The sequence below is a fragment of the Copadichromis virginalis genome, linkage group LG6 (assembly GCF_057382275.1).
Source record: "Copadichromis virginalis isolate Kocher_CV1m ecotype Utaka linkage group LG6, C_Virginalis_male_GT1.1, whole genome shotgun sequence".
NCBI lineage: Eukaryota > Metazoa > Chordata > Actinopteri > Cichliformes > Cichlidae > Copadichromis > Copadichromis virginalis.
Genome location: NC_140623.1, coordinates 21,557,197 through 21,574,658, shown reverse-complemented (window position 1 = coordinate 21,574,658; position 17,462 = coordinate 21,557,197). Strand labels below are relative to the sequence as shown.

Below are 17,462 nucleotides of genomic sequence, written 5' to 3'. Positions count from 1 at the left end.
CAGCAGCTGACAGATGGAGAGAAGAGACAGACTGTTCCCTGTTTGTGAAGGACTGCTAGAAAAGTTTAAAATAACTAATTGTCTGTCCTGAATCAGTCTTATTAGGTAATGTTCAAATAATTTTATCATTCCAGTGTTTTCAGTGTGGGAGAAAGTACTCAGGGCCTTCAAGTTACACACTATGAAAGGCAGCAACAAGTTTAATATTCAGAAACCTAAAGTATGTATCAGCAGCAGAATGGAGCTAAAAATAAATGTTTGTTTCAGTTCTATGAAGCTTTGAGTATTTTGGATCAGTAGCACTGCTGTGTTTGTTGCATCATATTGCTGTAATTGTTTATATGCTTTATATATTCTGAGGTAAGTTGATCTATAGTGTTACATCATATTCTATAAGGATGTTATGTGTTTGTAGACTTTCTGCCCAGTTTGACCCATTTAGCAGAAGCCAGCCTGTTTAAGGCTCTGATATCTATTCTGTATGACTTAAAGCAGTTATGACATGGTCTGATTTTCTCACCCAATAAAGGAATATTTCATATATCAGTCTACTCTTCATTTTATCAGAAACAGTTATCACAGCTTGTACATTTTCTTTTTATAAATATATGTAAGCAATGAGCCAAATTTAGTAATGGCAACATGAAGGAACAACATTTGTCTCTTATATATGATACACCTATATATGCACTGTCAAAGATACTTGTCTTTGAGTGAAGATTTAAGGTGATAAGACATGTAAATAACTGCAACTTGAATCTGTACTGAGGCTCAGTATTTGACACAGAGTTCATGTTCACTGCTGTAATAGCTAATAATGATTAATATAATAACTAGAATATTGGCCATATTATATTTACATTACCAAAGTGATATGACTTTAGTCTCATGAACAACATCAGCTAATTCTTATTTACTAATTAATCTTGAAATGACTGTTCAGTACAGAAATGAAGCCCAAAAATCATGTTTTACTGTCCTGTGGTCTCAGCCTCAGATACTTATCAAATCACACAAAGCTCATGTAGAAACAAACAAACAAATGAACAAAATATGTTCTCCCTCATTTCTGTCAAACCAAGTTGTATGACACGTTTCCAGCGGTTAGTATCACGGTTGCTAGGCAACCTGGGAAGCGCGACGGAGACTAGACCGTCCCATACAGACAAACTTGCCGTTTATTTTGCAAATCGAGCTCAACACTGCCCCTAGCGTCCTGGAGCACTTCCGTTGTGTTTTGGAATTTGCATGTGTTTTTGAGTTTGCAAGTGTTTTGGAATTTGTACGTGTTTTGGAATTTGCATGTGTTTTTTAGTTTGCAAGTGTTTTGGATTTTGCAAGTGTTTTGGAATTTGCATGTGTTTTTTAGTTTGCAAGTGTTTTGGAGTTTGTACGTGTTTTGGAATTTGCATGTGTTTTGGAATTTGCATGTGTTTTTTAGTTTGCAAGTGTTTTGGATTTTGCAAGTGTTTTTGAGTTTGTACGTGTTTTGGAATTTGTACGTGTTTTGGAATTTGCATGTGTTTTTTAGTTTGCAAGTGTTTTGGGTTTTGCAAGTGTTTTGGAGTTTGTACGTGTTTTGGATTTTGCAAGTGTTTTGGAGTTTGTACGTGTTTTGGAGTTTGCATGTGTTCTTTAGTTTGCAAGTGTTTTGGAGTTTGCATGTGTTTTGGAATTTGCATGTGTTTTGGAGTTTGTACGTGCTTTGTCTCTAGGGGCCACCGTAGCCAACAGCACATAAGGTGCAGAATAAAGAACTAAATTCATTCATCAGTTCAAGACAGCATACTCTTCATATAACATTATTTGATCCTTTAGAGGATCAAGGATAAAGGATTGATGTTTATAGGGGTAGCAACCCCTAACAGCCCTTACACACCAAGAGCACTGCAAAAAAGCAACACAAAATTCCAAACTTAATCTGTAAAATATATAAGCACTGAACATGCGGTGTTTTTCTGGAAAATTTGTCCTCAAGAAAATGTGCTGTAAAAAAATGAGTTAGATATTAAGGGATGATGAGCTGGTTCTTATGTTTCTAAACAAGAAAGAGACGAAATGTAAACTCTGGGTTCATTCAGGGAGAATTTCATGGTTTTCATGGATCTGTCTGGGGGGTATCTTTGTTTCTTTTGCTGCTTCCTGGAAAAAGCTTTTACTCTACCGTGATCTTTCATGACTTTGTGTAAGTTGGAGGTACAGCCACAGTACAAACACGGATCGTAGTTTGCAGTGTTTTCATTTACAGCTGTAAAGTACCTCTGCCTTCCCACTCACTGAGCAGATAGTTATTAGCAGCAGTAATTAGCATATGCATATCTGGGTGTTTTGTACTCACACTGTTCATGGGTGCATTATGTAAAGACAGCATGCTAGTCTTAGCTGACAATAGTTGTACAAACAGGGTCCCTTCTGGTTCCCAAACAGCTGAGCAATCAAAAATGATGATGTTAAGGCTTTAAAATGAGGAGTCCAGTCTATGTTCCTGTCTGTGAAGGCTGTACCAGCATTAGCATGGACTTTTGATAGATCATTGTTTTGCAATGATGATATACCTTAGTGGCTTAAGTGCAACTCACACTTGGTGATCCAGGTGAGCTAATAAATCTTGTGTTTTCCCGTGGTACAACTGTGCCATCAGAGTACCTGCTGGCATCCGAGGACAACAACTGGTCCTTAATGTAGATTCTTTAGAAACCACTGAGAGCAGCTGGGGCAAACCAGTGTCTGCCAGTCTCCCTGCATCCATGGCAACCAAGTAAACACAGCAGCAAACTGTCAGGTTAAACTTAAGCCTGGCCGGGTGATGTTTCAGTGTCACCCGAAAGCTAACCTCGCACGCTGCTAGATGCCAAATGTGTACTTATGTTAGCATAAATCTGTTTGACTGCCTTTCACCCTCGTTTTTTTCTTTTCCTTTCTTTTCTTTTTTTTTTTTTTTGCTCAGTTGTGAAACTTTACAGTAATTAGGTCAGTGAAACTGAGTGTACAGCTATGGTAAACGCACAGGGAAGATAAAAGAAAGTAAAACAAAAAGTATATATCTATATATATATATATATATATATATATATATATATATATATATATATATATATATATATTTGATGTGGCACATTTTTTATTGCTCCTGTTTACCTTATTTACTTTTCAATAACAGTCAGAAGGAAAATACAAGTTCCAATCATGATAGCCTTCATTTGATTTATTTATTATTAATCATGTTCAGATCAGTTATTGCCATTGCTATGCTCACTTCTACATGCACTGACTGTCTAACTAGGCACATGGATTTCACACAACATGATATCCTAACAGTGTTTTGGTAGTGGATGAAAGCATTAATGAATTAGTAATTATTCACTAATAAAGCTGCTTCTTGCAAAAAAACATGTATTGGGTTTCACTTTAGAGTATCTTGATGAATAAGCACAGCTTCTGTTTATTCACATCATTTCCTTGTTGATGATACCACCTATCAAAGATTAATTGAATAAACATTAATTTTATTTAGTTAAACAAATGTTTGATATTAGCGCAGCTGTTTTGAAAGTGGCAGTAAATGCATGTCATTCAAACACAAGGAGGCCTTAAAATGATTAAAATGGACACACACATGTTCAGTAGCTTGCATTTTGAATTTATTGCAAACATATGTAGGCTTGTCAGTCTACATAACAGTCACTAATCATGTTCTTATACTTTCCAAGTTGTAAGTGCAAACACAGCACTCACTTCTCTTTTCAAGGTATCTCTCAGCTGTCGTACTGACCTCTTGCTGTTCCTGGGCCAGCCTCGCAACACAGTTGACATCATGCATAGAAAAGGCTGTGGGTAATACACAGCTGTATCTCATTAGAGGACATTTCATTGAAACATGTGCCCCTTTCCTTTAACCGTTCATACAGCCTTTGCACTTATCTCGAACCACCGTCACCTCACCGTATCCCTCTTGTTTAATACAAAATCAAGCACTGATGCAATCACTTTCTTACATTAAACCTCAAAATCAGCAGGTGTTGTATTTGTTTGTTATTTGACAAACATTTTCAAGAAAGTTTTCAAAGAAATTACATTATCTCTACGTTACAGTGCAATATTGGGCAAAGTTCACCTGAAAACATGAAAAATGTTATTTTCAAATGAAATCAGATTTTAACAAAATTAAACAAATCTACATTGTGCTGCTACCACCAGTGTTTACAGCCATTCATTGCTGACAATGTTGATGACAGGTGCATTAAGTACATTATTATTATTCACAGATAAAAATCATACATGGTGTTCATAAAATGCATGGGAGAAATTATGCTTTACATTCATAACAACATTAGAATAGCTGGTTTACTGGAGCCTGCAATTTGTAATATATTACTTAATTAAATTTCACAGGGTTTAAAAATGATATGTTAATGTGATAAAAATAAAATCATCTAGACTTAGGAAAATATCACCTTGGACACCTGGGGAAACACATAAAAGTTCAAAACTGGGAGGCAGTGTTATCGTTTTTGTACTTCAAAATAAAAAAATGTGTCATTCATTTATTTAAAATTGTTTTTTTTTCATCTCTTAGGTCATTTCTGCCATTTTGTACAAATTTTAAATAAATAAATGTTCAGTAGCATCAGTTGCTTTATTTGCACTGCTCTCATTTTACAATGGAGTAAACTGATTTCATTCAATAGCAAACCTACAATTTTAAAGGAAGTGTTATTAGTTACAGTTACATATCTCAGTTACATTTACCTCAAAATGAATTAAATTTGGCAACATTAACATGCTCCAAAGAGCAGCTCGTGCACATGAATCCGTTATAATGAAATCAATTCATAAGAATAAAAGTTGCAAAAATTGCATTTTACATTAAGGTACATAGACTGTCCAGCATGTCCAGATACCTTTAATCCGTGTAACTAGGAAACGTGATAAAAATAGCAAACTACATGTTGCAGTATTACTACATGTATGCTTGTATAACTGAGTAAAATCAAGCACAATGACACATGATGCCCCTGCATATTCAAATGGAAACAGGTAAGAAAAAAGAAAAAAAAGTATTCAAATAAAAATATTTGAATGTATTTGCTCAGTGATTTAGATTTAAACTGGCATTTCTCCGTATGCTATGCAAAATCACTCAAACCAAACACATGACCAGTCTATGCTCACGTCTGCAGCGAAGTAACATAACTCCTCGTTGTACTCACATAATGCTCAAATGCCACACATAACTCACAGGCACAAACACAGACACACATCAGCCCCCATCTCAGTACACAAAAGTGTAAACTGAACCAAAGCAAATAGAGGAAGTCATCCTCTAAATGTCCCAGCTGGCTCTGACGCATTAGGCCCAGCGCTACTTAGTTACCTAAGTAAACTAATAAACCACAGTCCCAGCTTTGTTTCATCTGGCATACACACATAGTGTATTACTTTTCTCCTGAGCATGCTTTAAAAATATAAATGCAGACCACTTCATACAATATATCAGTTATGCAGCAGGTTTGAGCATCATTTCGTGAGTCATGACAGGACGGTTATATAGACTTCAGGACAAGCATGGGCATGGACTGCTCAAAAACATGGAAATGCTGCTGCTGTGCATGTGAAAAATATGTTGGTGAGTTGTAACACAGCACATAGTAATGCCAGCCGATTATTCTTTAACATATATTTGGTAGGGAATTCTTTACAATATATTTATTTTAAATCCAACAATAAATGATTTCCTTTTTTGACTGAACTGACTGTAAAAGAATAAAAATATATACAGATAGTGAGGTCTTAATCTGTCGTGTTCATTTTTAATTAAGTGCAGACAAATGGTCCCTGTGCAAAATGTGGATCATATGATGTACAGCAAAAATGTTTTATTTAAAACCAAGACTATGCAACTCCCACTGAACAGCAACCACTGTGGCACAAACATCAAATGGAGGAAAGCAGTACTTGAATGAAAGATACCATTATCATTACACCCATCTGGCTATTTTTCTTGGTTAAATAAGATTACATACCTAAACCTTTAAGTGTGAAAATGAATAATATGTGATACAGAATCGACTTGCTTGGTATCTATGTTATCTTGTTTATTATTTTACTGGAGCCCATACATTCATTTTCTGTGGCTGATCTTGGTGACAGCAGGCTAAACAAAGTTGCCCATATGTCTTTCTCCCTAGCCACATCCTATGTAATCCCTCCAGGGTATTCTGACTCTGTGCTGTGATCTCTTTCCAGTTGGATCTGTCTGGAATACCTCCAGAGAAATCAGATGTCTGAAGAGCAGCGTCTCTTTCAAATGTCTCAGATCACCCTCTCTTTGCATCACCCAGCGAATGAAACTTGTTTCAGATGCTTGCATCTACAACCTCATTCTTCCAATGACTAATGGGTAGGGTTAGAAAGCAGATCCACCGGTAAGTCGAGAAGTTTGATGCCAGGCTCAGCTTTCACTTCAGCGCTTCCACTCCACTCTGCATTACTGCTGATGTGGTACTAATATCTGCTATCAACCTCTCTGTCCATCCTCTCATGGATGAATTCACTTGGAGTATTAATTCACTCAGAATTCCAAAAAAGATCTGTGTACTGTGGTCTTGGGATCTTCTACATGTTACCTGGCTACTAAGGATCCCAGTGTCCACAGGAAGACAGAGCCTTTGCTGTGGCTAGAAGTTGCTCAGTGTCCACTGAGCATGGTTGACCTCTTTAAAATGGCCCTGATCCACTACCAGGAAGGATCTAATGTTAGAAGCTTTAATGCAAAATGATGTAAACTTTATGTAGGAAGTTGAGCAATGTGATACCCCAAAAATAAATAAAAATGGGACCTACCACTTGCTACCTGCACTGTCCCCAACATTCACATGGCATTCAGGATTGCCAGTCAAATAAGCCCTACAATGCCCCGGACCTGAATAAGACATCCTCTGTCCTACCGAGCAACTGATGTGTGCAGATGAAAACAGCAAATGCAAAGCACCTCTTTTGATACCTGCTGATACACCAGAATCTCATATTTGTCTCTAATACCGTACTGCATTTGCCCACTGGGATAAACAAGACTGCAGTGCCTAGCTGTTAGCTTAGAATAAGTGTGACCAAGCATCAACCGCAGCAGACAACCAACATGTGCTCTTGTCAGGTACATCTTTACTTTTTGTTTTACTTTTCTGATAAAACCATAGGGACCTGTGACATCCTTACACAGTAGTGTTAATGAATTGCACACACACTCAGTAAGGTCAGGTACAGCGTAATGATCACAAGAGGTTATAGAAAACAAATCTTGGGTATGCGGACTTTAATAAAGTTGAATTTTATTTTGCACATATTAAACCTTTTTTAGGTTAAATATGTTTTTTCAAAAGTTACATAGTCTTGCTTAAAATACTTGGCGACAGTAAAATATCAGTAAACCAGTTGCTTTTGGCCAGTAATGAATAACACTGAGCAGGAAGCGAAGACTTGCCTTTTTTCCTTTTGAATAAGCATGCTGCAGGGCACAAACAGCATTTCAACAGATCTTGACAGCAGCTGAATGGAAAGTATTATAAGCCTATTCACATCAGAACTTCAGCAGGACAGCGTGGCAAAAATGTTGAGTTGACCCTATGTAGCACTGCAATGCGTATACAGTAATGTCTGCTGCAAGTTTAAACAACACAGAACTGGGGGCAGATGATGGTGGTGGAGGTTGTCCTGGGAGTAGATCACGGGGTGGGTGACAGGTGAAAACTGAACTTACAGTGACTGAAGGCAGAATCCTCAGCAGAAACATCTAAAGGTGATAAAGAAGACAAAACATGGGTGTTAAAGTCAGATGGATGCTGTGAAAACAAGTTGAAAACATAAAGGAGAAAAGTTACTGTATGGTGCAGTTTGTGAAAGAGCTACTTTCACCAGCCACTGAAACGCATTCACTCTTCAGATTTCCTCAACCTTAGCCAGCTGATCAGATTCAGCCAAATCACTGCTGAGGGCACGCTACTAGATTTGTTTACATAGAAGGACAGCAGTGCCCTCCACCTCCCTCTCCCCATTTAGGAATAGGCAGAGGGGGAGGGGGCTATAAAAAGTTGACCCCATCAGAGTCCCGCAGAATCGCCTCCAAGCTGGAGCTGCAACAGCATCTGATCTCTCCGAGCAGCTGTCCTCTCCCTGCATCAGCACAACAAATACTTTGCATTGCCTGACCTTTTCCTCCTGCATCACTATCCCAGCAATCCCCCCCCCCCCCCCAACACACACACACACACACACACACACACATGTCCCTCTGCCCCACCGACACGAGTTACACACACACACGTACGCAGACACACATGCACACGCCCTGGTTTCCCTTCACACAACTACTCAACCCTGCGCTAGGCCTCTGCCTGACACGCACCCAGCTGACATGAATCCCTCATACTCATGGGGATGTATTATTGCTCTGACACATTAGCTGAGAATGGACTGTGGTTAGTTGTAAATGTGTATATGTGTATATCTAAAAGAAAAGAAAGAATATGACACTAAAAAGATTTCTTTTTATAATTTTGCATTTATATTTGGTTTGTTTTGCTGGTGGGTTTTTTTTTATGCCCTTCTTAATTGTTCATTTGCAGAACTGCTGTTGATGTTTGTCAACTCAGATCATTGCCTTGGTAACCTGTCAACCTGTGTTCATATAAACATCTGCTGATAAAACAAGCATAGCACAAACATAACACATTGTGGGCCACACACACCCCAATTTGATGCTGAGAGGACCAATCCAGTAAACAGAAATGTTTAAAATACACAAAAGTGTCATTTTATTTATTTGTTTGTTTGTTTGATGTTTGTGTGGGCCTACTATAAAAGTAAACCAAACAAACAAAAAAGACACCCGATAAAATGTTACAGTATATAGGCATTTCTGTGTTATCGATTGGAATTTGTTTTTAATATATGTAATTTAATGGTTTATCTTTTAGGCTGCTTACCTTTGGTACTGTTGGACAATAACAAGACTGTAAAATAAATGAAAATGAAAAATGAAAAAATGCAGTTAAAAATCCAAACTTTCTGGCCTTCTTCTGCTTTTACTTTTTCCAAAGCCATCCAGTGAGCCAGATTTAACCTTTTGACAAGCTGTTTATACGTTACTGCAAAACCTCTGTTGTAGAGCTCTTTAGGATTTTCTTAAAAAGTGTCAATCAACCAAATTTTAAAAAAAAATGCTTCCTGGATTTACATCACTTTGATCTTACTTACTATTGTTAACTTTTTCTGACTATATTAAAATGCATGTATTCAATTTTAATTCATAGCTACAAAAGCATCATTAGTAATTAGTAAGTTCCAATGGCTAAAATTTAGATCAGTATTTAGGTCCATGATTCAACTGTACAAAGTCATAGCTGGTGTTACAGGTCAAAATGTATGCAGTTTAAAATGGCCTGAGAAGTAAGGTTGGAATGTAAGTTCGACACAAAACAATGTGAAATATAACTCCTTAATATTCTATTACTGTAAAACTTTTGGAGTGAAAACTTTAAAACCAGTGCAATTAAAACTTGTGCTGCAGTACCATTTACCACCACAAAGATCTCTTGTTTAAATTTTATTTCCACAGTACTGTAAACTCAGGTTTTTGTTTATTATATAAAATTATTTAAAATTATTTCCTGATTTGCGTAAGCTCTACATTTAAACTACACAGTCAATTATTCTGTAAAATTAGTGATCAGATTATTTTAGCCCTCTGAACCCACTGCTTGTATTACTTGGTTAAATTAAATTAACATTATATTGGCTACATTGTGTCCACCTTCACTGCACAATAAACATATTGCACCTAGGAGTTAATTATTTTGCAATCTGTGAACTGATTATTTCTCAAGATATTTGTTGGATTTGTGAAATGTCACAAGCAAGGAACGAACACACTAATAAACTGTAAAGTTATACAAGTAATTAAAACATTTATAACGGATTAAGAATAACTTGATGTGAGGTGTCACTAACTGGAATAGTTTCCTGTGACACTTTCCAACCCTGAGAATAAACCATGTAAACAAAGTCGTCTCACACTATCAAAATAGCCCGACGATGTGTAATGCAGAGAAAAGCTCTGGGCCATGGCTGAAAATCCAATCTCACTGCAAGTCCAGCCGAGCTCAGTGGAGTCGGGTTACCTGTCATGAAGCTGCTGCATGTCTATTAACATGTCACTGTTATAGCATCCAAGCTGGACTGCTGCTTTGACCACATTTATGGCACAAAATAATGAAAAAACACGAGTCGGTGAGGTCATCTGAATGTAACACACGAGCAGCCTCGGAATGTGAATCTCTATAAGTTTTGGTACGGACTTCAGGAGATTCCTTGAAAGTAACAGCATTAAATTCTGTTGAGATTTTATGTACTGAATTTGGCTAGCACATTTGTAAAGAGGCACTTGCAAAACGTACAGCGCTTTAGAAATGTATTATTCACATGCAATAAAAACAACAAAACACAAATATTTTAGCTATCTGTCAAAACCTTGCTTAAGACTAAAGATTACTGAATTCACTGAACTGAATTAATGTTTTTATATCCAGATTCGAGCACACTGGAATTCTCTTTCTTTTGCTGCCTGAATAAAAAAAAAATAGTAATGTGCTTTTTAATGTGTATTTTTTCAGCTTTTCTGTAAAACAGCACCTTTGAAAAGTCGTAATTAAACAACAATATTTAGATTTGAGCATTAAAGTTATCATTTTATATAAAGACCTTAAATATGCTGGCAGATTAACCACTACAGTAACCTAAGAAAGATCTTGGTGACTACCCTAACCCTCTATTTAATGTAGCTGTTGCATAAACCTTATATTATTTGGTGGTGGTGTAATTAGGTTAAGCGCTGCAGATATAGCCAATTATAACCAGAACAAATTGGTTCACAATGATATCTTTATTAGTTTGAAATAAGTGCAGAGGCACCTTATCATATATTAAAACCGAAAAGTTTGTTTTAAATAGTGCTTATTTTGAATATGATGCCAGCAACATGCTTCTGAAATGTTGGTTCAGGGCATATCTCTCACTGTCTTCTATGGTATCTTCTTTTAACAGATGCTTAAAAAGTGCTGAAAGCAATTTCTGCAGTTTTGAAAGCCAAACCTTTCCCCAATCTTGCTTGTTACAAAATTCCATCTCCTCAATTAGTTTCTAAATATGTGCACAGCCTGGTTTACAATTATTAATGAAATGAACAAAGCCTTCCTAAAAAAAAAAAGACTATCCATATGACAGCATATGTTGCTTGAAGATCTGTATGTATCAGTTAGCATTAATTGGGCCTTTATAGGTGCCAAAGCCAACTCCTCACCCAACCTCTGACACCACCAATACCATCAAGAATATCTGTTGTTTAACTGTGTCCTGTCAACACTTTAGATGATTAAAACCCTCTTACTAATTAGGCAATTTAATTTGGAGGTAATTTTATTTTAGCCTTTGTACAACTTTTCCAGTCTTTTACCCCTGCCCAAATCCAAGGTGGGGCTTTGTACATCAAAAAGCGCTATAGATGAGCAATGCATGTATATCAAAAAATATTATAGATCATGATCAGGACAAATCTTAATGAGAATTTGCCTGAAAAGCTAGATTTATGTGCTGAGTGTGCTGAGCAATTATTTTTCCATATGTCAGAAAAAAAATATTGTTCTACAGAAATTTCAAATCCCAGTGTTTTTGCTTTTTATCTCTATTTAAAAAACAAACAAACTAAAATTTCAGATTGGGGAAAAAATTTTGCTTTTTGTTTGTGTGTGTTTTCTGTTTTTAAATGCTATTTGTTTAAATGCACTATTATTCCTTCCATCCTTTGTGTCTAATCAGAAATTGACTGCAAATATACATCATGACATCACACACAGGAGATTTTGAGCAGTCATATTGATATTAAGATTCTGAGCAAGATTTACAAAAAAATAAATGTCTTTTATCTGCTTCCAACAGAATAGATTCAAAATTTAAGAGCGGTTGGAGTGAGGTGAAATCAGGTAAATACTGAGTCATACAAGTTGCCAGTCTGAATGAGCAGGTGAAAAACTTACATCACTTATGACGAGACGTTCTCTTGGTCACCGATGCTCCACTACGAAGCTCATCGTTGTGCCATCGAAGGAGGGAGGGGCAATGATTCTTGGACCTTGCTGCGTTGTGATGCTGATAACTGGCTTTCTCTCTGAGCTCCTGCCACTTCCCCTGGTGGTCAGAAGTCCCAAACTCACAGGTAACTGCAGCTGCGCCTGGGAAGTTTCTCCTGTTGCGCTGTAATATGTACTCTCTGTGCCTGCTGTCTTACTTTCTGGCTGAGGACTAATATTCTTTTTGATATTTTCTCCACCTGCATCTTCAGAATAACATGGGGACTGTGGCAATACCGTCTGGGCTGCTATAGCGGGTGAGGAGATGAAGCCTGGGTAGATCATGTAGGTGGGGGCATATCCTCCTGGGTTAAGTGCCAGGGGAGACACAGAAAGAGGCACCGGGGTTACAGGTGCCGCAGGTGAATGAGGCATGGGTACATCCACGTACTGACCTGTTTCAGGGTCAAACAGTCTCTTAGAGGTCGCTTTAATGGGAGTGTCCACCAAGTAATAATGTCCAGTTGTGGGGTCCACAAGCATCTTGCGCTGGGTTTGTTGCGCTGGCTCTCCAGTAGAAGGTGTAGGCGACACATTTGGGAGGTAGGGAGAGAAACAGAGCACCTGCTGCTGTTTCTGAGGCCCTGTTGCTGCTGTTGAGTGATGGTAGATGCTCGTGCCTGGGTACTCCATGATTAACGGAGAAGTTTTCTGCTCAGGTGCCTTGAGGTCAGCTGCATTGACTTTACTGTTATTTGAATTGCCCTCCTTCGAATCGTGTTCTGGGTTTGAAAGTTTGATTTCATTTGTGTAGGCCATCCCTGGTATGGTTAAATAGTTCTCAGAGTCCGAGCAGCCCTGTGTAACCGAAGGATTAGTGGGGCTGATTTTGACCTTTCCATTCTCCACCTGGCAATGTCTTGGCTCCTCTATTTTCACAGACAGTGGAGCTGCTGGAGTTGTGGAGCTTTTCACAGTTGGTGGCAGTGGAAATGCAGAGCTGCTGTCTGAGTTAACACTGACGCAAGCCTTGCTGCCAAAATGGAGGACGCTTTTGTTAGTAAATGTTTTGCTTTGTTGTGTTTTAAAAGCATCACTGTCATATGGAACATGAATGACGTTGAGGGCTCTTTTGTCTTCGTGCGGCCTCCCCATTTCTGACTGAGGAGTGCTGTCGGTGCTTGCCGCCTCGGGCACCTCTGCTCCCTGCTCTTCCCTGGCAATAAGCGACAGCACATGGCTGCCTGTGATGGGGCGTGGAGCCTGACTCTTGCGCTTCCACTCATTTTTGTCAAAAAAATAAAGCTGCTCCATCGTTTTGACAGCAGCTTTTATTTTCTCCACTGCATCTTGTTTTGGAGCTGCCGCCTCATTTCTCCTTTCCACCGTCTCACCTGCAAACTTCTCCTGCCTCTGTTTCACCAGTTGAGTCGTTTGAATGTCTGATTGGTCAGGGCACCCCTGCTTGGTTATGACTGGTGGTGCCCTGTTAGCCACAGAAGCAGAAGGTCCACTTTCACTCTGGGGATTTTCAGATGTCACTGCTTGTTTCTGTGCTGCAGTTTTCTCTGACTTGACATTTGTTTTAACAGAGTTGCATTTGATTACAATAGGAGACGGTAATAAATGTTTAACATGCTCTGTTTTTGCCTTTTCCTCAGGTTTATCAGCTGCTGTGGAACATTTACTGCCACTATTATTCAAGGAAACAAAGCGATATGAGCTTTTTACCAACTTGCGTACATCCCTTACGTGATATATTGGTGTTTGAAGCTTGCATTTGGTGTCTCTTATGTCTCTAACAGTGAAATTTGGAACCCTGTCGGCTGCTGACAAAATGGGGACTCTGGTATCATCTGCTGTCCTGAACGTGTTGACATTGTAACTTATTTTAGGGGTTAGGAGATTGGCAATATTCAGCGTGCAGCCTTTATTTTCTTTCACGCTTCTCAGACATATTTTTATCTCGGGTTTCTTCCCTCCCTTCCCATTTTCTTCTTTGTTTCCGTTATTACTCGCTTTCAGCTCCTTTTCACTTTTCTGTGAAGCAGCAGGTGTGACAGAGTCAGGTGTGTGTCTTAGTAAATCTGAAAAGTTCTTCTCCTTTGAGTGTAGCTGGCAACTTGGAACAAAAAGAAGTTTTGACAGCATGCTGCTGGTGTCTAATCCTTCCTTTGCTGCAGTCTGTGTGCCGGTTACAGATGGAGATTCGACCTGTTTTACAGGTTCTGGATCATCTTCTTTTAATGAATTAGATGAAGTACTTTGACTGTGGATGGTTGAATCCTTTTGGAGTTCATCCTGTCCCTTGTCTGAATCATCTGGTGCTTTGCTGCCTTTTGTTTCCTCTCCATCACCACAGGAACTCTGTTTGCCAACCTCGGGACACTGATCATCAGCAGAATTCACAGTGAATCCTGAGCCCGATTCTGATGTTTGCCTTTGTAGGCCTCGTCCCGGACTCCTTTCTCTCATCACCTCTGGATCTTTTATCTGAAAACAGGGGGATGTGTCACAGATTTCACCCCTCTCCATTTTGCGCTCCTGCTCAAATTGCATCTTTTTGGAAATCACATTTTTCAAAAGACTTGATGCAAAAATTGCCCTTTTGTGAGTATCTCCTAGGTTATCTGTGTGATGATACTGCATCTCATACCCAGACCTGGCCAGCACAGCCCCGGTAGCCCCATTGGGTCGTGCCTTTTTGGGGCATTTTGAATCAGCTGTTTCATGTGATTCAACATTATAGCGGAAATTCAACGTGACACCGCGCTGCACTGGCTGAACGTGATCTTTCACTTGGATCTTTTTGCTGGAAGATGATGCTTGCTGTGAAGTTATTCTTTTATTTAGCGCGCATGTTTTGTTTTGCGGGGTTTTCGTGCCGGTAACAGACTTACCATGCTTCTTACTTTCCACGTTCTTATTCATTTCCAGCGTTGCCCTGGAAGTCTTGTGCGCAATTACGCTGCGCTCTCCGCCTCGCGTTATGTTTCCATAATTCCAGTCTACATAAGCCGACCACTTATTGAGGCCGTATTCCGAGACAGAAGATTCACTAGAGGTGCTAAGATTAATAGCATCGAAGTACGGACAAGCCAGGCTCCTAAAAGACTTGGCGGTTAAATTACGCACCTCTTTATCAGCGTCGTCCAACTCACTGATCGAGCTGGACGCTCCGCTGGAATACTCATTAATATCTTTCCGTCTCAGTTTGGTTGCAAGGTGCTGACGGCCCGGAGCAGGGATGAAATATGGGGCTCTGTCGCACAGGGGCCCCGCGCTGGCGCCAGGGCTCACAAAAGAGAAATTGCTCTTGTCTCCACAGTGTTTCTTGTACTCAGAGAAGTTGTTGTCAAATGCATTAACTGGGTCGTTAACTGCTCTAGAGGAGGTTTTTATCGACAGGTGGATTTTCCCCTCACTAAGGTCTTCACTTGGATTTTTACACACGCTTTCGTCCGAGCTGGCGCATTTGTCCGAATCACAAAGATCGCTCTCCTCCTGCTCAGTGCTGACAACTGTTCCACCGAGATTTGACTGCACTTTCGCCTGGCCCCTGCCCTCTAGTATCAGAGTGCCCTCCTGAGTATCATCGCTTTCAAAAGAGGCGTAATCCACAAAGGAATAGACCAGGTTGTCGTCTTCAAACTCCCAACAGGTCCCGCGGCCTAAATCGTAATCTACGTCGTGGTCGAGCTCGGTTAGCTGGATTTCGTGCGTGGTGATATAGTGGGACTCGTCCTCCACGGTGTCGGAGCCGCAGTGGTCGGACAGCAAGGCGCTGGCGCCGTCATCGGACTCCGTCTTGCTGTTCAGATACATGTCCGTGTACCGGAGCTCATCACTTTCACTGCACACATTGTCGCTGCAGTCACTCGGGTCGAGCTCGACCTGGCGCTGATTCTCATTCTCGGAGTCCTGATCAGTGTTGGGAAGTTTGGTCAGAGTTTCCGACTGGGGCTCATCCGATCCGAGCCCGGGGACGGTGTCCTGCTTGTCCTTGCTCGAAATGATTTTACTCTTTCGTTCCTGCTCCCCCTGATTTGAACTGTCGCATTTGATAACAGACAGCTGGTTCCCTACACCTGTAAAAGTCACTTTAACCGTTTTGGGACAGTCAGGTTTTACGTCCAGATCCACATAATTGGACTCGTCGCTGTTCGTCTCGGTGGCGTGGTCCTTACCGCCGGTCTTGTCCTTATCCTTGTCATCTGTGAGCAGCTTCCTGTGAAGTCCGGTGTCATCTTGGTAAATGAGAGTTTTCTCCGCTGCTTCCATTTAGTCCGGTCTTACCGTCAGGTGGTCCTCGTTTACGATGTTATCCTGACACAGGACGGAAAACTCTGCAGGCTGGAGGGACGGAGGGGGACAGAGAGCCGAGAGAGAGAGAGAGAGAGAGAGGGAGAGAGAGAGAGAGCGAGAGAGAGAGAGAGCGAGAGAGAAGGGGAGTAGGAAAGAGAGAGAGAGGAAAGTCCCACGATGGTTTCTCTAATGGTTACTCTCAGGCTCAAGCAGCTACTTTATTTTTGTAGCAACAGATCGGTCTTCTGAAATCAACATCCAAAAAGTTCATTTTCAGCACTTTTCTCCAAGAACAGCTCCTCCAGAGTCCATTATTAGTTTCACTTACATAAACAATACAAGCATTGCTCAATATTCTTTACAATTTACTAAATAAAAAAAAGATAGGTGTATTTTTTTAATTTAATTTATTAACAACAACAACAACAACAACCACAACAACAACAACAACAATATTAATTGTACATTTCCATTTTATTTTAATTATTTACTTATCTGTCCTGAAACCATAAAATATTTTTAAAGTGGAAGATTTGGAAAGTAGTATTTTTTTTAATGGGAAAGTGGCACATTTTCAACAAATCATTTTCAACATTAGTATTATTTTCTTTCCAACAACAGTTACACTTTGTTTTCTAATTGTGCATAAATATAAGACCATAGCAAGATATTCAAAGTATGGTCAAACATAAAGAATTGAAGCAAGAAGGCTGCCCCATCAAAAGCTAAAAGAAGATATAAAAACTAACAAAAAGTTTGTCAAACCATAAAAAAACATATCCATGTTCGTGCATGAAAATGTAAGTGCGTTGAAATAAAAAGCAAATAATCTAGAGAAAGGAAAACAAAAGTTGCTGTAGCATGAATACCAGATGTAACGTATTGGCACTTTTAACATTTGTGGACACATGAATGTGCTCAGTGCTTAACCCACTCACCGAAACAGCTGTGAACATGATGGAGAGAAACACTCATCATCAGCTGGTGGAGAATGACATTTTTTTTTACACGTGTTGAGCTCATTCCACATCACACCCT

General features: G+C 39.4%; 1 protein-coding gene across 1 annotated transcript; it reads right to left on the bottom strand.

Annotated features, from left to right (window-relative positions):
• Nucleotides 1–3,624: 3,624 nt before the first annotated feature.
• On the bottom strand, nt 3,625–16,458 carry LOC146707732 (uncharacterized protein C4orf54 homolog). The gene is made up of 2 exons (XM_085459252.1): nt 12,087–16,458; nt 3,625–7,789 (listed from the first exon to the last, which is right to left on the bottom strand). The coding sequence occupies exon 1, from the start codon at nt 16,398–16,400 to the stop codon at nt 12,114–12,116; it is 4,287 nt and encodes a 1,428-aa protein (XP_085315378.1). The 5' UTR covers nt 16,401–16,458; the 3' UTR covers nt 3,625–7,789; nt 12,087–12,113.
• Between the last annotated feature and the right edge of the window lie 1,004 nt (nt 16,459–17,462).